The sequence below is a fragment of the Mercenaria mercenaria genome, chromosome 16 (assembly GCF_021730395.1).
Source record: "Mercenaria mercenaria strain notata chromosome 16, MADL_Memer_1, whole genome shotgun sequence".
NCBI classification, from domain to species: Eukaryota; Metazoa; Mollusca; class Bivalvia; order Venerida; family Veneridae; genus Mercenaria; species Mercenaria mercenaria.
In genome coordinates this window covers 26,024,607-26,046,727 of record NC_069376.1, presented here as the reverse complement: position 1 = coordinate 26,046,727, position 22,121 = coordinate 26,024,607, and the positions used below count along the sequence as shown (strand labels likewise).

Here is a 22,121-nt window from a genome sequence, read left to right as displayed (position 1 = left end):
TTCTAAATAACAACGAAAACGTGCATTTTAATTAGTTTTTATACTTCCATAGCAATAACAGAATAAAATATTAAATCGTGAAATATTGTAGATGCTTCCAGCAACGTGATCAAACATTCGTTTTCTCCAAAATGAAGCATCCCATAGCCATCTATATTGACCGACTTTAAACATATTTTCAGTTGGTTTAAGGAAATTACTTGAGAGTTTCTTCTTACAAAACTCAATGCAAGTCTTCAGGAAACACAATGCCTTTGAACAAAGAGTAATGAATATTAATACATTTTTAAGTCAACTTAACAGGTGAAATATACACCTTTATATTACATACTTGTTTTTACCCTACATTAAGTTACGATGGAACCGGTAACGCATACTATATATAGATATTTTTCTATTTTTATATCGGGTGCGTGATGTGACTTTAATGTTTGTCGTTGCGTTGACTTTTTACTTACTCTGTGTTGTCAATTTTATTCAGCCTTTGGACACATTCATAATACATATATATAATATTATTATGTGTAGATACGTAAGTAATAACAGAATTGTTATAGTTTTGCATGGAGAAGTATGCACTTGTTCTTCAGTCAAATAATATTGCGCATATTACACGATACGAGGCCAATAAATTAATATATCTAGCAAGTACAGACATTATATGAATATGTGAATAATGTTTGACGTCCACATATCTTACATTTTGTACCACCAAAAACACGTGTAAGATTATCTTCTTTCCATCACTGTTCCCCATATTGCTGTAAATCATGACATACTCGTGAAGCACAATGTGCAAACAATCGATTTGTATTTAAATACCATAAAGCGCATGTGTATGACGAAGCCAGTCGCACCCGGTTACCCTATACAACCTACAATGTGACGTTATGTATACTTACGTTAACGCCTTTGTATTACGGTTATCAATGTGGAAAAAACGACATATACCCTAATTGTGTAGCTTTAGCTGAAGTGGGTATTGATCAATCTCTTGTTATTCGTGGATCTCAATCTGACTTAAGTACTTGATCTTCTAAACGAAGATCTGAGAACGACCCATTCACATTCGTCTTCTCGCTTACAAATCAAGTGGCCTACCGACTGAGCTAGCCGGCTATCTGATACATTACGACATAAGAATTGTAAATATCAAAAGTCAAGGCTACAGGTAGATTTGCAAGATGTTGTAAGTTAGGCTCTGATTGGCTAGCGAAAGGGTCGTCAGAACGAGGCTTTGAATAGGTCGTTCTCAGATCCTATGCGTAGCGTAATAGGAGATGTACTTTAGTCAGATTGTCGTGGATCTTTAAATTGAATGAAATCAGACGGTTTTACAAATTGTCGCTAAGGTTATTGTGCAATTGTTTATCATGTTTGTATATTTGTTGCAATATTTTTAAAAGCCCCGGTGACCGATAACTAATATATGAGTTGAGTGGTGTACTTTGTATACTGGTTAGTATAATAGTAATAAAAATATGCATAAAATAGTCAGAAGTGAATTTTAAACAACACTCTGCAGCCATACCATTTGAAGACTCAGCCCTTCATGCAGGTATACTAAAGGCAAATAAAGTACATTTTGACTTTAGTACTTGTCTTTTATCAAATATATCAAGATATGCGACATGTGTTAGAGCAACAGAAGCCATGCAGTTAAATTAAATTGTTTTGTTATAGAAAGATGTCAAAATAGAGAGAATGCATAATGACATTGTTAGAAAAGTAATACTTTAAATCTTGCACATGAATCATACGATAAGAGCCATAAAGTGGGAAACATTTGACAAATATTAGAGAAAACAATAATCGAATGTAAGATTTAACCGAAAAATCAAAAAAGCATATATCTTACGTATATAACAAAAATGTGGCAACCATATTATAAGCAAAGCCAATTCATTATGTGCCTCTAAGTCTTAATTATGTCTCTTTAAGTCTTAGTGGAGACAAGAATGTCTTTAAATGATTCAGGTGAAAAGTTTACAAATTTTTCCTAGGTAGATATATTCACTTTTATCATTGACTTTATGTTGCTTTCAATTCATTTCTTAAGTAACCATCTTGTTACAATATCCAGTACCACGTTAACACTGCTGGACCGCAGATACGTTTAGCTCTCACGTGACTTTTCTTTCCAATATATACGGTTACCACATAGGTATGCTGTTCACTCGTTTTAAATAAAAATCAATATACAAATCAGTCTTAGTTATACAATACTCATTTTCAAAAGTCAATCATTTATTTCTATAATAAATCTAGAATTATATGTGACCAAAATGCGTCGTTTTGGACTTTATATAGTTTTAATATCCCTTACAGGTAAGTTACGTTCATTGCTTATAAACTTGATAAATACAGTGAAAAAAATGCCAATATAATTTTTATGTAAGTACAATTTGAAAAGAACTTCTTAAAATATATCTTAGAGAATTTTATTTTTGCCTACATATCACACGTTTTAAAATGGAATACATGTGCACTCGACACTGTATTAGGTGACCATGCCAAATGACCGCCGAAAAGTGGTTAATAGAAAAGCCTAGAAGAGTCATTTAAACATTACCTTGATCTACATTCAATTTGACGCATTCGGCTCTTGTGGATTATACTGAGCCGGATCACGCTTGGCGTATGCTCCTCGTTGGATTTTTGCCTGGCAAAATCCATTCGAGTTGAATACCACATTTCAGATTCAGTTACTAGTGGGTCATTCTATCAATTTTTGAAATTTTAAGGCTGTATAATTTACACACTTTTGGTGTAGCCGCAAAAAAATGGCTTCTTTGTCATAAGAAAAGTAATAAACAGATGGAAAATAGCGTTTTGACATTATTATTATTATTATTATCGTAAATCTGGTTTGATTTTTCCAAACGTTTGGCCATGACCGTAATAACAGTTAACTAGAATATACTTGAATATGTCGACATGACTGAAAACATTATTTTACGAAAAGGTCCAAAGAAGTTGTAAAGTCAAAATTATTTCCACACAGATTATGAGATTCAAAGAATTCGTAAAGTCAAAATTATTTCCACACTGATTATGAGATTATTATCTGCTCACATGTGACATAATACTATTAATAGGCACTATGCTTGACGTTAACTTTTCGTTTTAAAAACATTTTACAGAATTGTCTTCTGTGATGAAATCTATGTATATAACAAAATGCCATTTCTGTAAGACAACATTATGGGAATGACAGTTACGGACATGACAAATTGTTTAAATTTTGTAACATCAGCGTCACGTTAATCGCAAATAGAAAGTATTTTCAATTAAGAAAAAAACATGTTGACCATCAAAATGTACATATTCTATCATATCTTGTAACAGATAAAGTTCTTAATTTTGAAAACATCACAACATGACACCCCTTTTAACGATAAAAATACTTTAAATTAATTAGATATCACAAGGATTCCACATGCGTTTTGGAAATGATGGAAAATTTAGAGACAAATGAAAGTCCTTCTTTTTCTATAATTTTTATGCCAATTATAATGTTGCTTTCAGGTAGCTTATAAACTTAATTCAATTCAACAAGTCTACTGAAACTGGCAAAACATCTGTTGCTTGTATGCATTAAATCAATTCGTTGAAGTCCCGCCCAGTTGAGAAACATTTGGTTTCCTTATCCCTGGTCAAAAGAAAGTTTTATTAGAAATACAATATAAAATTAAAACCAACAACTGAAATCCGTCGCATATGTATTACGCATGTATTAAAGGTAACCAACATGCTTTATATTCATTCTTGTCGAGAAAATAAGAGACAAAAAATACATAAAAATGTCAGGGGACAGGGGTTCCGAAAACAAAAAAAAGTAGAATGATATTGGTATAATAACACTGCTTTATATAGTTATGGTGGAATATTAATTAGTTGCTTAATAGGATAGATGGTTGCATTTGCAGTGTCGGCTGTAGTTTCGAAAAGACATAAGATTTATATCAGAGTACATTGTAGAAAGTAAGTTTGGAACATTCTAAAGACTGAAGGCTCCGTTTTTTATTTTTTGCTTTTTTTTTCTGGCAATTTGGGGTAAATGTTTTACCAAAGGTCTTTCATTTTTCTTGGAAGAAAAAAAAAAGAACTTATTTTCAAATCGAACCAGTGGTCTAAAAGGAGCGTTCATTTGCGACGTTTTGTAATTTTAGCTCTTGCGGCCATGTTTTTGATAAACGAAATAACCAGAACACACCTATCAGAGAATCACTCAAAGAACTATGGGACAAAAAGATTTTTAAGTATCTACTTTACATATAGGGAAAATTGATAACGCTTTTCTGAAATCATACTTTAACCAAGTTGAAATAATGTCAGTTATTTTGTTAGAGAGTCACCAAAGAAATTTATGTATTCAGAACAGCGATTTAGTAAAATTTTGAAACATTTCCTATATCTGGATGTGGTCACCCATACATGCAATCTAGTTGAACCATGTGAACAACTTTGGAAAGAATAATGCATTCAAGCCTAGTGAGCCACTGACGGCGGTTGAACGTGTAACGGATGGACGGACTTACATACGGTTGACAGATGGTGATCACAATACGTTGTGCACTGGTGAGCTGACAATACAAGGTGTTTAGACTTGACGTGGGGTGAAGGGATTTTTTACACAAACATTTATTTTTCAAATTTTCTAGCTCAGGTGCACAGGTGCTAGTGTAGACCATATTGCCTCTGAAGATTTTTTAAGTTGTTAATTGAAAAATGTGTTGATATTTTAAGAGCACTACAATAAATTTAATGGAATTAACTCCTGAACCTGGTATAGAATTTGCAAACCTCTTTACTTAATAGCAATTTAAGTATAAAGAATATTTTTATCGCACATTTGACGTAGCGGAAGTAAAATAAAGCGATTATATAAGTGTGGTATTACACTAGCGATTTAAGTAAAAATAGTATGTTCATCTAGTGATTTGTCGCTTGAATAAAATCATTGTTTAGGGTTAAGATGCGAAGGAGTCATATCAGGAGGCCTGATATAACAATACGCATCTAAATGACAAACAATGATTTTATTCAAATGCAAATCAACAAATGAGATATGTTATCTCGATTTTAACACGTTACCAAACCATTAGGTATATCGTTGACGACGTCCATCAAATGTTGGCCTGTTTTTGTTGCTGTTTATTTTCCAACGCGCCGCTATGCCGTTTAACGCTTTGACGTAATAATGGTGACGTCAAACAGTGAAATGTGTAAAATTACACACAACTTTCCGCCTTCTTTGATGAATAGAAAAATGAATCAAGTCGTGTGAGAACGCAGCCCTCTTGGTGTAATGATACGCATCTAAACGGCAAACAATGATTTTATTCAAGAGCAAATCAATAAATAAGATATATATTTTCGATTCTAACAGGTTACAAAAGATTTTAGCTATATCGTTGACGACGTCCATCAAATATTGGCCTGTTTCTGTTGTTTTATTTCCAACGCGCCGCTACGCCGTTTAACGCTTTGACGTAATAATGGTGACGTCAAACAGCGAAATGTGTAAAATTACACACAACTTTCCGCCTTCTTTGTTGAATAGAAAAATGAATCAAGTCGTGCTAGAATTAAGCTTTGACGTTGACGTCATTTAAATATAAAAAGCCATTGGTCGAATTGACTTGGTCTGTAACAGACAGAGAAAGGAAGAATTTTTATGTATCAGCAAGAAAAACTAACATACATTCAAAAGAATGTTTTTCCACGTTGCATATTTTTTAAACTCGTTGAATAAAATTGATAAAATGCTCCACAGACCATCGCATTTTATCTATTTTCTATTCAACACGTTTCGTAAACCCCGTATGAAAAGACACTCATGTAATATCATGCATGTATTTAACAGAAACACAATTGAAGTTTCCTTCTCATTTTCGTTTCTTATTGAAATTTAGGCTATCACGTTATATTTAATTGTTGAAATACAAGTAGTTTTGGCATATATTCTGATTCAAAATGACTATCTAACCTTTCTTACCTACTCGGCTTGTTCTGGAAGCATATGGTCGAAATAAAAATATCATTAAATCTTAATTTCCTTTTTATTTTATTGATAATTACTTATCAATAATTACCTAAAAAGTGAAAACATATAGACATTTGTTCCGTATCATCTATTATTATATAATAACAGCCCTTGCATCGAACAATAGGTGCTTGTCAAGTTATAAAACTTAATTTATGAGGTATTGAATTCAATATCCTTTACATAAAAGGAACATATTTCATTTTATGCGCAAAAACAGCTGCAAAACTGCAGTATTCTCTTTCGTGCGTAAATCAAGATCCAGTTAAGGTAGTTCTGCACGTTTGGATCGAAATTATTTCTACAATGTAGAATTTGATTAAACACTGACTTTTCAAAACTTCAGAATATACCTAGAAAATTAAGCAAATAAAAAGATAGGGTCGTGTGCTTGATTTTTTGCTAGACTGATTTGAAAAATAGGGACCTCATGCAGTACTTCATAATGAGAGTCTATGGGAAAATCATAACTTTCTTAACATTTTCGCGAATAGAAATTTTTCTACAATGTAGATTTTGGTGAATTTTCACACAGTTGTAAATAAAGACATGGCCTATAATTTGATGAAATAAAATATATAGGTCCGTGTGCTTATTTTTGAGATATTTGACCATGATTAAAGTAAACCGGACATTTCACGCTAATTTTAGGACGTTATTTTGAATTATTTAACATGTGATATGTTTTAATATCATATTTTGACTTTACAATATAGCAACAGTACCATTGTAATAAATTTACTCACAGGTTGCAATTAATTCATAAAATGATTTTCTGTTCCGTACGCCGAATCCAGTCTTTATTCTACGTTTTCCGGAAAAATGGCGTCACGCCATCACTTCCGGTTTATCAAACGTGCAGAACTACCTTAATAAAGATGCTCGTTTTGGTAAAAAACGAGCCAAGCAAAATAATTAGAGACTCGGTTTGATTGAGTCTGTTCGTGAGAAGTAAGGAAATGTGAAACTTTCCTAAACATCGAAACTGAAAAGACACCATTGATCTCAAAGGATCCGAAAATTAAAAAAAAAAAAACATTGAGTTTAAGTTCGACTGCCATAATCAAAAGTCGAAAAATGCGTAACAAAAAATAAATGCTTAAGAAATTGAAGCGTATTCAAAATTTGGATAGTGCCGCATTATTACATATTAATTTCCTGCAATTTTAGTTGCCAACAAATGAACAAAAGTAAAATATTGAGTACGACTAAAGTAAAACTGCATTCATAATTTCTATATTATTTTTAAATGCACAGTAAATGGCTTAGAATTTGTATTTGATTGTGTCACGATTAAAATCCAGCTAACATGAAATAAACTCTATAGTTTTCACTCTGATTTATTCCATTAATGTTAATTGATTTGTTGTTGTATTGAGAGAACGCCATGATGTAGAGAATTTTTCATTTTGATAAAGGCCTTAAGTCTAAAATGTTAATGGAATAAAACAGAGTGAAAACTATAGAAATTTTGAACATTCGATAACCTTTTGGGTAAAAAAAAAAACAACAACAGTGTTATAACATGAAATAACCGAAACAGTTCATACTTTCCTGACGGTAAAGATTAAAATGGAATCGACACGACTATATGAGTCTTTCCTGGATTCAAAGGGGCTGGCCTCCAGATCATTCGACAACCAAAAAATAACATGTTTTTAGATATCTGGAAATGAATGCTATATTTCTGAAAAGGGCTTTAAAAGTTAATTACTGACAAACTTTATGTTACGGAAACACATGAGAATTTGCTGTTTTTACTACTTTTTACGATGAAAATTGAAAAGCGTTTGTAACGCTTTACTCCAGGTAAACTGACTCGATTATAATTATCATATTTTGAAGTCATAATTCACTAATTCCGCTATAGCGCTGTTGTTTACGACGACGGGAAAATGTCTTTATTGCCGTGGCGGTCCGGGTTCGATTCCAGACGCAGTCATTTTTTTTTCTAGATTTGGAATTTTTAAAATATTTTAGAAACAAAAATTCATATTCTATTGTCCATAATATGACCAAACTTCAATTTGAAGAAAGATTATTTTTAGCCAAATCTGGAGGTCAGCGCCTTTAAGAACATATATTTGAAATGAAAGTCAGGAACCCTATTTTGTATCGGAAGGAGAATTATAACTCTTATAATTCAACATAGGCGGTCCTGTTTGGCTGTTTTATTAATCATTCGAAGGACATTTAAATACAATATTTCAAAGATGCATCCTTTGGTTGTTTTTCATACAACTATATACATGTACATGCATCTAAGCGAGACCAACAGCAGAAGCTTGCTTTTTGACTGGAATATTCTCATTTGGGAGGGTAAACGCTTGGAATAACGAGTAGTTTTAAAGTGTGTCTAATTCGTATTTATCTGTAACACCTTTTGACACAGCCTAATAGTATCAATTGGGAGCGGCATGATTTGCCTTTCGGCCTTTCGATCAATGTGGGGACGCAATAATTGCTTTGCTATCAATTTTTGCATAAAACTGCTGTTCTTGACACTTTTTGTGGATGTTTTAACAGGAGATAAAACGTGTGCTAACAGAGGGATTCTTGGCCTCACGTTCTGTTAAAACACATTTTTACATATGCGCGTTTCATGGTAAAGCATTAACGTATTATGCCCCAAAAACGAATAATACATAAGAAAATGAAGTAAACATGATGAACAACACAGACTTTCCCGCGCATTTCATGGAAATTTAATGTCGCTTAGGGACAATATATTAATTTATCAGTTTTGGCACATTTTATGCTAGAATAGCGTTAGCGCATTTTCATTTCGTGTCATTACATCTTCAGAATCCATCGGGATACCTGGGTACTCTCGTCCTACCGGGCTCGGGCACCATTCAGTTCCTCAGGATTCTGCAGATGTTACAATACGATAAAACATGCATTATATTGGGAAGCAGCATTAATTATTTGCGATAAATTGCATGGGAAATGGCAATTCTTGGTTTACAATTAGTGGGGAAGCGGCATTATTTGCTTGTGGATCAATTTGGGTGCGGCCTGATTTGCTTAGCGATGTGCGACATTGGTTATGTCGTTTGGTATCCATATTCCAGATATTTTATTTGGACCTTCAGCTCGACTAATCATTCATTCTAAAGTTGCGTTATTCGGTTTGTCCCTATGAAACACAAAAAGCCCCACTCGCTTTCTTCCAATAACTGCCTTGCAGATTGCTGTGTACCTTAAACATTTTGACATTAACCCTCCAAAGGCTGCAATCGGCATTTTCACGTTTTTCATAATTATAAATTCGATACAGTTCGGAATGAATATGTGTATGAAGCAGATTAAAAAATCAAACTGGTTTCTTCAATAAAACGTTCGTGTGGAGTCCCCTATTGGGAAGTGTGTCTTTACATAAGGAAGAGCATAGACTAGTTGAATAAGTATTCTTTTTATAACACCAGCTGTAATATGAAGACCTATCTCATTTAAAAATTGCTCATCACATTCAATTATTTCAGTGCACATGGTGTATAGTGAATGTACGGAAGAAGATCTCGGAAAAATAAAAAGAGGTTGCAAACGATCAGGTCTGAATTTCGATATGGCAGAAACAGTTGAGAATAGAACTTTAGTTTGTGAGTAAGTATATATGACACTGCTGGAGAACATTGTTTTTATCAGTAAGTATGGCCAACTTTGCTGACCGCAGGAAACTACTTGTTTATGCCTTTTTATATTAACATAAAATAACTGACAAATTTTGAATAGAGTTGTCTTGGTAAAAGAATTTGAGATATTGCAGTAGCAATAGAGACTAAAATGTTTTTGCGAGTATCATTTGTTACATGAAATGGGATGTTTGAACTGAATTTTGCAATTTTCATCGAATAACCCCAACTCGATGGGTACCGTCAGTATTAAAACCTTTCGCTATAATGTTGCAACATGGATAGACACAGTTTCGATGAAAACTTTGTCAAACAAGAAATATATCGTTTCAAAAGGACTGTTTTATTTTCACTCACACCCGTCGATGTAATAGCCGAGTCCTTGGTTATGCTGTCCCAGAGAATATTTAGTTTTTGTATACTAGTACTCTGTGCTGCATACTAGGTATAATACGGCGAATGACTTCCTGCACATATATTGATCTTCCAAAAATGTGACCCGTTCCTGTAGGAAGCTATGGCACTATAATTCATGTTATAGTATATAAATTTATCTATAATATACACCCATGCCATTTTTAAGAACAATATGCTTGCCGTTTCTCCTGTAGTTATTTTTTTTCATAAGTTCAACGGTTGAATGACTTTCACCCAAAGTCTAGTTTGCCTTTCAGTTGCCTCGAAGAGCTATTCAAGTGTATTAATAGAACTGTTCCGAATTGTGTGGACACAATGAAGGATAAATACCTAGCATTTAGCTTTACACCATGGGATTGTCATCTGTTGGAACACTACACGACTGGGGATGATAAGTGCGGAAATGACGTCATATTTGAAGTTCGGTTTAAAAAGGAGGCAGACGAGACTGATATTATACATCCAGATGACGATTATGACATACAGGGCTCGAGTGATTCCTGCAAAATAGGTATGTTACTGTGAACGTCAGCTACGATTCTGTAATGAAGATCATAAATTTGAAACAAATCATTGCGTTGTTTGGGTTCTAAACATCTGTTATAAGAACTTGGAAACAGAACTTTAAATTACCACTATGAATATCCTATCAAGCAGACTTTACCCAAACAAAGTCTATTTTTATATGTACACTTTTATTTATGTACAATGCATTCATTGATCTAACGTTCCAGACCTTTGATGTGATAAATTTATCAAGTAACAAACTCGTCCTTTCATGGCGGTTATCCGATCAGACGACGTCCTAGCAACGCACGCTTTACTTGTACAACGCCCGAAAAATGAAACACGTCGTAACGTGTGACGAGGTGGCGTTTTGTTCAACAAGGGATTTCATTCGAACGTCTGACTGTAGGAATATTAATATCATTCGTAGGATATAATTTCACCGAAGGAAATCTATTGGTCAGGCCATATGTTCACAAAGTATTCTCAGTCTCATTCGAGTTCTATAACGAAACTTTTTCATTTATTTCTAAAATGCATTTGTAGAATTAAATGTTTAGTTAATTACTAGTTTCAAGTGTTTTTTTCGTATTGATGTTCCGCCTCAACTGAAATTTTAATCTGAGGTACTAGTAAAATTTAACCTCAAACTCAGCAGAGATGGTATGAATATGATATCGTAAAATCTTGACTCTATAAAGATGTGTAAACGTCATACCATATTAAATATACTAAAATAGTAACTGATGCTTTGTTGTATCTCATATTCACATTGTGATAAGTAAACCAACATTTAATGGCCTCCATCAATAACTAAAGGTGGTTGTTTCAACAGTGACGTCACAATACAACCACCCCCATCACCCCCCACTTTCCCCGGAAAAACACATGGTTGTATCTAATAGAAAAATGTTGTTTTCGACTGTAATCTAGTACGACTATATGTAATAAAGGATGCACTTCACATCTACATAATTTTATAATCTAAATTTTACACTTAGTCTAGCCAACATTGCCCTATTTTATTGCTTAAATGGTGAGTATTTCACCAGTAAGTCATTCTTACTTTATCTTTTCAGATGCTGTTATTTCAACGCCGTATATAACTTTTATTGTGCTGTTTCTTATTTTATGGTTCCATCCATGAAACTTGTTCTACTCAAAAGTTGCTAGGCTGCTCAACATATTTAGCAATAGAAGAACATATTTTGACTTATTGAGTAACGCTGACTTGACACTGCTCCGAAGCATAGGTTAGTTGCCGGTCTTATGATTTACGGACATCAGATAATGAACCAGTATTATGTATCAATGGATTTTATTGGCTGACTCTTCTTTACACGTGGGAGGACGGTCACAACAGCAACCACTGTAGCGATAGGCGGATAATCGAAAATGGCCAATATGTCTAATAAGTATGATAAGCTGGGTATTATTACCATCGCAGGTCTAAAATTACAACACGCTGCTGTCAACATGTTTACAGTTCCAATTGACATGGATCTAAGTGGTTGAAGATTTTTTATTTATCTATTTTTTTAGATTTTACATCTGTTATTAACCAATGTTATAACAGGAAAATTTGAGAAAAAATATCGTTTTGCAAGAACGAATTAAAGTTACACGTTACGCAATGTATTTTAAGGGCGGTAGTAAAGTCTTTATTTTAATTCCATTTCTTTTTTAATTAAAGTTTGTATAAAGATCCTTTGGAAGCATAGAACGCAACCAAGCAATTCTGTTACAGCAAAAACGAACGTACAAGAACTATATACATAATCCCGAAGGACAAGAAAATATCAAATTGAAGTCATAATTTAATGTTAAACAGAAAACTGAACTGGAAAAAAATAAAATATTTATAGTTTAGCTCGTTGTTACGAAACGATCAAGTTGTTTGATAAAAATAAATTTATATGATACTTGTAAGAGTATAGCACCAACACGTTTAATTGAGCCAGTACATGATAATTTAGACTATATGCAGTAGCGTGTATCATTTCAAAGGTGATTTTGATAGTTAATGCAATTTTACTCCTTAATGCAGAATTTAATGTTAAAGATGCAGAAAACATATTAAGTTGTAAACAAAGTTTTAACTGACGACTAAGTTAAAGATAATGTTATGTCAAGGCATAAAGATTTATGTAATAAAATGTTATGTCAGAAAATAATAATGATGGTGATACTTGAAACAGACAGTGTACATAGAAAGTTGTTGATGAAACTCTTTTAATTTCTTATTGAACTGTTGATAAAGTTTATACACAAAAAAATATATTGGAAGAAATTTACAAATAAATCAAATAAATCGTTGAAAGGCGGCAGCTCTTGTTCTTCTTTCAATGCCGAAAAGAATTTAGAAAAATGACAGTAACGAAAAACGGATTTCTTTAAAAAATTCTGTTAAGGCTAAAGACAAGTAGTTCTTACGGAAAGTACATGTGTAGTTATGAAGAAGTGTGAAATATGAGGATATGTATAATATGAGAATTTAAGTTAATACCTGCTACGTTTGCAATCAGTCTGGATTGCATTTTTTCTTTTTTCCTTTGCATTCAACGTACATACAGTTCCAACCACTCTGTTACTTTCATATCTGTTGTAAGTTGATACAAACATTTGAGTACCCTTTAAGACATGTGATAAGCCATTGTGAAACACTTAAAAACAGCATCTTCGTGTTGATGAATTTTTAGAAGCCTCTTACCATCTTGTCATACAGTTTTCACATTACGGAATAAGTATACTTATGCTTTATTTATTTTCTTTACGATTGTATTCTAATTTATATATGTTTGTATTCACTTAATTTGTTATACATAAAAAAATTATCATTTCATGAAGTACGCTTTATACATTTTTACAATTTTCGTACCATACTGTTGTACACTTTTCACCTAAAGGATTTGTATTTTCTACTGATATTTATTCTATTCTTTTTTCGACTATCTTCTAATTCATGCATTTACTTATTCATTAATTTGTTATATATACACATCAATTATTCAAAGTTGTGTTTTTATTGTGTTTAACGTCCCAGCGACACAAGTATAGGTCATATGGCGTCTTAATTTTAAAAATTTAAGAAGTTGCTTTATAATTGTTTAGAAGCTTCGTACCATACTCTCTTACATATTTCAAATACTCGATTGGTGTATACGATTGTAGTCTTTATGCTTTTTGTACTTGAGTTAACCATGTAAAGTATTATATCTATTGTAACAGCCGCCGCACTATGTGGCATCTTGTACACAAAAGGATTTACCCATTCATTATGTGTCTCGTACCACTTCAACGTAACTGTATTCTGCTTCTATTGTCACACGTTGGTTGTTTTAAGGGCGCTCAAAGTGGACGATCTCAATTTATGTGGTTTTAAATATACGGTTATATTTGCAACTTACTACTCTGTTTACTAGTTTTTAGCAAAATGAAGATGTTTGGATGTTGGCCTTCATAACATTTTCTTAATTATTCCCATACTCCGGGCATTGTTTTATCTGGGTAGAACCACCATCCTTCCGTAAGCAAGCTGAATGGCTACATCAAACGAAGAATTTTACATCCTAAACGAGGTTTCGAAATAACATAAGTGAAGGGCAAGTGATTCGGAGCCTGCGACCTTAACCACTCGGAGACTGAGGCCCCGGCAAACGTTTAAAATACCCAACGTATACTACTGAGCGTGCAATATCGGCATATATATTTTACATCTATCTTCAAAAAAGGAGTTTTTTAAGTATATTTCGAGAAAATTAATTTTTTTTTGTTCACGGAAAGGTATTAAATTAAGAAATTGGTGCAAATAAGAAAAAAATGGTGCAAATTAGAAAGTTTTTGTTATTTCAATACATGTTGTAATCTGATACTGTAATATACAACTAGAGACATGCCCCTTCCCCACCCTCCCCTAAAACTAAGGGAGACAACAAATTATGAAATATATGTAATAATAGATATCTATCATTTCCTCTTCTTTCAAAACAGATAAAGTTAAAACTATTTTACTGACAAATATAAAAATAACTTTTATGAGAATAATTGATTCTTCTTTCCTATAAAAACACAGAAATATGGATATATGTGGTTTTATATAAATTGACAAAACATACTGAAACAAGAAAAAAATGTATCATTTTGTACGTTAATGACCTAATGTATACAGTCATGTATTATCATCGCTAAGAAAATTATGCGTTTAATTAAAAATATTCATCTTCTACGACTTATCGAAAACAGTATTTTCACAAATATTTATACTGTCATGAAACCAAGATAGAATTTGTAAAATATGTATGCGTATTACAAATCAATACACTTTCAAACAAGAAATATCTTACATAATGTAATGAAATTGTTAAATTGAACAAATGAGTTCGAATATTACTATGCAATTTTAAATTCATATTGCATTTCTGACACTTTTCAGTAAACATACCAGTATAAATAGACGGCATTTTGTGATTCAAAGTCATAAGAAACTTTAGCATTTATTACTATTAGTCTAATTAAGCGCAAGTACATTACAGAGTTTATAGAAATAGCCGAGCTCACCACGACCGTCAGCTACACTACACATTAGTAGTTACACAACTTTGGATTTCCAAGATCGTGTTCTAAAAACCAATCATCATGAGGAAGAATTGACCTCATGACCGATATTGCAGAAAATCGATATCAGGGGAGACAACAGCTATTATGGTATTGGTAACAGGTGACCGGTATTGCGATGTCGATATCTATTGCCTCCGGGTATTGTCACCTGGATGTTTATTTCAATATCATGTGTAATAAAGACTGATAGATTTTAAGTATGCATTGTCTCTTGTAGCTCTGTATAGAGCGACTGTGTACTTTTTATTTGTTAAATAATTGACTATGTTCTATGTATTTGATGTATATAGATGAGACGTAAATAAATATATAAGATAATTAAACAAGCTTAAACGTATTTGCGTGAAACGATTTATTCATTTCAGCCAATAAAAAATATGCATGTATTCATTTCTGTCCAGTCCCGCTGTTTTTATATAAATTAACATCTTTCATTGGTTCTTTAAGTAGGTCAAAAGTTGGCTTAGACAGTTACGTAAAAAAGCAACAGTCGGCAGAGATGATACCAGTGTTCTAAGAACCTCATATTCTAATCTGAACATTACGTGAAAATAGATTTATGAAACAAGGCATTATTTGTCGTCTGCTTCATACATTTCTGTAGAACTTTTGTAAAACACAAATAAGATGAACTTCAAAATTTGACGTAAACATAACCAATAACGTCTCTTCTTAGATGAATCTGTCATTTAAAAAAAAAATGAAATAGTTAATACTTTTTCTTTTTAAAATCCTTTCTCCGGCATCATTAGTATGCTAAAGTCGTGTTCATTCAGAACTTGCAATCGAGTTTTATCATCTTCTTGAAGACATATAAGTTTAACATGAAGTAAAATTTCTGCTAAGACCTGAAAACAAAACGAAAGGAAGCAAGTTTGTAAATTAAAAATGAGAAGAAAACACAAAGTCACTTAGTGTTTATTAAATTATTTTATTACATGTTTCTTCAGTGAACTATTGAAATATAAGAGGGAAATATATCTGGTATTTTTACAGAGAAAAATAGGGTAAGAAAGTATGAAATGAGTAAATGTGGTCAAAACATGAAGTTAAGAAAATTTGTTTGTTTTACATGCAAGATCAAAATATCTTTCCCTCATGAACACCATATCTTACTTTTTCCACTCGTGACTGTGCCACTCATTAAAATATTGCCTCTGGGGTTCATTCGTGAAAAATATTTCAATCGTACACTGAAGCAAACAAATATCCTCTGTATATTTATCACGTGCCATCATAAAAAAGAACCTTCTGATTGAAATGTTAAAAAATTTTTTGCAGGTGTTATTCCTTTGAAGACTTTAACAATTATGGTATTAAAAATAACATGCGTTTGTCAGTCTGTAACAATTCTGTAATAAACCAAAAGAACGCGTGGCTCTTATCATGTGTAACGTATTTAAGATTCAAATTCAGTCAGATAATCTTTGATTTCCAATTCATATCATTTTTGACCAACATCATCACATATTTATAATGCACAATTCAGTCTAGCATCAAATATTTGCTTAGATACACTCACCAGTAATATATATGTTGTTGCAAGCGCCAAAGTTATTGCTAAAGTAGTGGACAAAACCTAAAAAAGATACATTTACAATTTTCGATCGTTATACAAACTTCATCCACTGCTAAATGTATGCTTTTATTCCCAAAAGAATTGCAGTGGCTTTGGAACATTGAAATGATTTAGAATATATTAGAAAATGTCAGGTTTTAGTTAATTGCATAAACCACCTCACTCCCAAGATTTTTTCATGCACATGACCTTTTTATAAACAAGCCCCTCGGCCATTGGTGTTGTATAAAATTTAAAATTCAAACAAGGTTCCTGTGCTGAGAACTGAAAGCAGAAATCTAAAAACCGAAACTTGTTTTTGGATCAAGCAGAGAATGCAACAAGTAGTCGAGAAGTCTTACTTTTACTCATTTTAATGGCGAGTATATAGATAAACAATGACATACCTGCTCAAGCTCCCATAACTGTTTCACATGATAAATGGCAAGGCTCGAGATACAAACACTCCACATTACCTAGAGACAAATTGCAAATTACTAAACAAAATATGAAGAAGAGTGAGGATATAGGTAACACATAACAAAAGAAGGGGCTTGGTTTACATCATACCCCACAGTGTATAGCGAAATATGAAAAAGTGCTAGACTGGAGATAAAACATGACGACAAATGGAGATATAGTGAACAAATGACAAAACGCGAGACATGTTACACATTATACTCAAGTGCATAGAGAAACACGACAAAGTGCTAGACTTGAGATAAAACATGACGAAAAATGTGGATATAGTGAACAAAAGACAAAACGCGAGACATGATACATATTATACTCCAGTGCGTAGAAAAACATGACCAAATAATAGACTGCACGACAAAATGATAGACTAGAGATAAAACATGACATATGCCAAGGCGGAAAGATGTTTGAATACACAAGATGCTTTAATTAAATAGTTATACAACGTTGAAATAAAAATATAACTTTGTCAGTCATCCTGTTACGCAAATAGAAAACAAAAATTTTCATTTAGTGTCAGTCTTTTTTAGTGTATATATTGCAACAACTGGATCTCAGATTTACAATGCTAGTGCTCGCACAGAAAGCAAGGTAAAAAGGTCTCCATGGGATTCGAATGTTTCACTCTTTTCCATTTTTCAATAGAAAAATCCTATCGTAAGACTGACCCGTCGAGACAGACCGAAAGTCGCCTTTAAGTTTAACTTTAAGTCCAATCTGACTAAAGTACATATCCTATTACGCTACGCATGGGATCTGAGAACGACCTATTCATTGCCTCGTTCTGACGACCCTTTCGTAGCAATCAGAGCCTAACTTACAACATCTTGCAAATCTACTGTAGCCTTGACTTTTGATATTTACATTTATGTATATGTATCAGATAGCGGTTAGCTCAGTCGGTAGGCCACTTGCTTTGTAAGCGAGGGGTCCTGGGTTCGAGCCTGAATAACTGCACATTTTTCTTACTCTTGACATTCGAACATGTCGTCTGATTGGATAAAATAAAAATAGCAATACTGGAAATCCAAAATATACAGAAGACGAATGTGAATGGGTCGTTCTCAGATCTTCGTTTAGAAGATCAAGTACTTTAGTCAGACTGCTTTAAGTCGTAACGACATACGTTCTATGTAGGATCTAAATTTATACTTACGAAACAAATCAGTGGCTGGTAAATAGTGGTTGTACACGAATAGAAGAACACGAAGACTCCACAAATAACATGAACACTGGCGAAGCCTATGATAAGCCAAGTTATATTGATCAGTCTCGTGCACTGCAAATCTGCGTTGCAAAAACTGCTGTATGTAATAATATCCTTTATGCCAGTTGCCAACTGAGGAAGTGCCTGCAACTGTAATATAATAACATTATCTAACAAATTATACACGGCATATGCACAAACACACATTTGCATTGCATGTGTCTATGTGCACAAGTACGTGTAAATTTTATGGGTACTCTCACAGTTTGATGTGCATGATGCCGAGACTGCGTGTTCGGGTTGACTCATTAGTACTTGTGTTTGTGCAAGAGCTTTTAGCGCTTATGGTAAGAGATATCCATGTTACCAGTTTAGTAAGTTACCAGGGGCCGTATTCATAAAGCATCTTAAGTATAAGAAATTGATTATTTACTTAATTATTACTTAAGTAAGAAATTTATTTTACTTAAGTATATTTGTTATTCATAAAACAACTTAATAAGTAATTCTTGGCTTTTATTGTGGACGAAAACATTAAAAAAACAACATTACTTTCAGACAGATACAACATGCACAATTATGTTTAAAGTGCTTTTATCTGAAAAACAACACTTAAGTTTAAGCTGTTTTATGAATAGGACTTAAGTTTTTTACTTAGTCTTAAGCTGAAATCAACACAAACTTAAGTAAAACTTATACTTAAGATGTTTTATGAATACGGCCCCAGTTCTAACTATTATTAGTTTATATGTTCATGAGCAGTAACAAATATGTATCGTTGCACATAAGCTGCATTGGGTGTGACGCCAAATTGAAGTATAAATTGCAGTTGCCCAAAACTGTTATTTACATATTACGTTACCTTAATGAATCACTGTGTCTATTTAAGTAGCTATGTGTATGATAGTTGTTTGCGTCTTGCTATCATATTTGCGATGTAGTTTGTACATTTTATCTTATAAATTTACTGATACTTCAGTAACTTGTTACTTCAATTTTCCAACAGAAGTTATAGTAATGAAAAATCTTCGTATCTAGGATAACGTATTGTTAGGCCTATACGCAAAAGTAATACTTATAATTATCTATTTACGTTTAAAGTTATTTTTTTGTGTATAACGCCTAATAATGTAACAGATGTTCGCACGAACTATTTACAATAGTTAATGTTTGCGCACTCGTGCGAATTAAAATCTGAGTATTTAAGAGTACTGAATAGTACGGGTGTTATTCCCATTAGTCCACCAATTCAAGTAAAAAGCTCCCTCTTAATAGATGACATACCCACTTTCTTATGCAAAATCTTAAACAAAGCCAAGGAAACTTAAAAATAAAGAAATATACATGAACTTAGTTTAAGGTAATATTTCAACTTACATAAACACTTTTGATATGTTTGCATTGTTTTGATATGTTTGCATTGAACAACAAAATGGATAATCATGTCCATAAATTGAAAGATGAGCGAAGAGATGTTTTACTTTAGTGGTCGGCATTAATTTTCCCGCATTGAGAGTACGCACGCATTGAATGTACAGTATTAAACATATGTTAAACGTAACCATAACCTCTAGTCAGTATATTGTACACTCAATACGTGCGTACATCCAATAGGGGCGATTTAATGTTGGCGTGTTTTAGTCCTTAACATTCATTCTTACATCTGTAATTAATTGAATTTCCTTTTTAAGCGTTCACTGACCAAAAATAAAATTTTGATAAAATACTGTAACCACGTCTTTGACATCCTGCTTTCTGTTAACATCCTGAAATAAAAGAAAATAATTCCTATGCCTCGTCCATAGTATAAATTGAAACAATGAAATCAAACAAATTTATCAATTTGAAATTCACATTTTTATGGATATAATCATTTCTATTTTGTAATGCAAAAAATCAGCGTGTTATTCTTTGATTTATTTTTATTACATACTTAATGTCTTAACGTTATCTTACTTATGCTGGAAAATCAAGCCAGTTAACCCATGATTTCAATTTATTTCACACTTAATAATTTATGCAATATGCGTATATCATCGCTTATTTATAATGCAAAATACACTCTTTTATCTTGTAATTTACACTTCATATAACGCTTATTTTTTTGTAATGGCTCATATAATCCTTTATCTATAATGCGAAATTCAACAAGTTATCCTGTCACACTTCTCACATAATGCCCTAATCATCTCTCTCTCTTATTTATATGATTTTCCGCACAAAACGCACAAATTATATCAGAGCACCAGTATATATCACACTTCTTGCATCTACAATCACATTATTTACATATATTATTATATTAGCATATATAAAGATTTATGTTTAACACAACGTGTTTGTGCATTTCAATCACTCATCAACGGTGTCAATAATATGTCCCTTCTTCACTTCATACAATTATATGCCTAATTAATGACACTAGTCACGTTAGAATATATATTAAAGTTTTAATTTAGGTCAGAAATAAATGGGCCTATTTTGGGATCATGGAGTTGGTTCAATACCTTTGTTTTAGAATTCCGCGTAAGTGGGTGCAAAAAGGGCATGAGAGGTGTTGCATGTTCCATTATCTCTTATAAAAAGACTGATTCAAACTGTGTCTGCTGTTTGTAATTTTTGTTTTCGTTGTTGTTGTTATTTTCTGTCACTGTTTTTTTTATTGATTACATTCTATGCAAAACATCTTTTATTACCTATCAAAACAACTGTCTTTAAGTGTCATGTGGTGGTTGTAAAATGTCCCCCGCCCTTAGGCTGTGTAGTTAATTTTTCTGGTCCTTTTGGATTATGGGGTCGATTCAATATCTGTGTAATAGGATTCCACTTTAGTCGGCACAAGGGTGCTTGAGAGAAGTTGTATTTTACCTCTCATAAACAGACTCATTCAAACTGAGTCTACTATTATTAAGCTTTGTTGCATTCTATGCTCTATGCTTCAAAACGATCTTCTTATAGATTCATTAAAAAAAAAACTATGTTCAATGACTGTTCAATATAATTCCGCTTAATGGCGTAACGCTTGAAACATGCATGTATTTGAAATAGTGCGATAAATCTTGTGTTGTGAATTGTTATGAATATTGTACCCGTTAGGTTTGCTGAATATCATTTATCTGGATAAGGTAACGTAGAATAGCGCCTGGATTCGTTAAACGGGAATGAAATCGTTTTCTGACAGCATGTGAGTCAATTTATTAAACCGGCAACATTACTAACTTTCTGAAGTTAAAACATGATACGACAGTTTTGCTATAGATTTATATAGGAAAATGTATTTCAAACCAAAAAGTACGCAGGCTTTTACATTTTATATCACCATATTATAAACTATGGGTGACTATTGAGGCCAATTTTGACTATTGCAATACTATTGATATTGCTGAAAAAATATTGCGATACTATTCTGTTGCAGGTTACTATTGCGGTACTATTGCAATAGTTACCGGCCACCATATATTTTATACGGTAAAACTACCGTAGTTTGGCAACTGGCATTATTACACAGTGTAAGACACAGCACTGTTTATAATTACTGTTAATACACATTGAGATGTTTGCATAACTGAAATGAACAGAAATAAATCTAACTTTAAATATTTTTTTTATTTCTTGCCTTCCTTAGTTTTGAAAAAAAAATAAGTAAAACAATAA

General features: G+C 32.7%; 2 protein-coding genes across 3 annotated transcripts; one reads left to right on the top strand and one right to left on the bottom strand.

The window, feature by feature from the left end:
* Window positions 1-9,553: 9,553 nt before the first annotated feature.
* On the top strand, window positions 9,554-13,082 carry LOC123539786 (uncharacterized). The gene is made up of 3 exons (XM_045324553.2): window positions 9,554-9,655; window positions 10,359-10,612; window positions 11,688-13,082. Exons 1-3 carry the CDS (start codon window positions 9,618-9,620, stop codon window positions 11,753-11,755), a joined length of 360 nt encoding a protein of 119 aa, XP_045180488.2. The 5' UTR covers window positions 9,554-9,617; the 3' UTR covers window positions 11,756-13,082.
* Window positions 13,083-15,544: 2,462 nt separating this feature from the next.
* On the bottom strand, window positions 15,545-20,363 carry LOC123540938 (uncharacterized). 2 transcript variants are annotated; one of them, XR_008367971.1, is made up of 5 exons: window positions 20,129-20,359; window positions 18,417-18,617; window positions 17,191-17,259; window positions 16,748-16,804; window positions 15,545-16,073 (listed from the first exon to the last, which is right to left on the bottom strand). XR_008367971.1 is itself a non-coding variant. In XM_045326266.2 (5 exons), the coding sequence occupies exons 1-5, from the start codon at window positions 20,230-20,232 to the stop codon at window positions 15,951-15,953; spliced, it is 513 nt and encodes a 170-aa protein (XP_045182201.2). In that variant the 5' UTR covers window positions 20,233-20,363; the 3' UTR covers window positions 15,545-15,950. The 2 variants fall into 2 exon arrangements, 1 of the variants encoding a protein (XP_045182201.2); XM_045326266.2 differs by having other exon boundaries at window positions 20,170-20,363.
* Window positions 20,364-22,121: the final 1,758 nt, after the last annotated feature.

Bases quoted from the DNA above. Each gene is read 5' to 3' on its own strand.
- LOC123539786 (XM_045324553.2), top strand. From the start codon at position 9,618: ATGGCAGAAACAGTTGAGAATAGAACTTTAGTTTGTGA. The intron at 9,656-10,358 runs GTAAGTATATAT...TTTGCCTTTCAG, and splicing joins AATAGAACTTTAGTTTGTGA to TTGCCTCGAAGAGCTATTCA. The intron at 10,613-11,687 runs GTATGTTACTGT...TTATCTTTTCAG, and splicing joins GAGTGATTCCTGCAAAATAG to ATGCTGTTATTTCAACGCCG.
- LOC123540938 (XM_045326266.2), bottom strand. From the start codon at position 20,232: ATGTTAACAGAAAGCAGGATGTCAAAGACGTGGTTACAGTATTTTATC. The intron at 18,618-20,169 runs GTCAGTGAACGC...ATTATATTACAG, and splicing joins TTATCAAAATTTTATTTTTG to TTGCAGGCACTTCCTCAGTT. The intron at 16,805-17,190 runs GTATGTCATTGT...TATCTTTTTTAG, and splicing joins AGTTATGGGAGCTTGAGCAG to GTTTTGTCCACTACTTTAGC.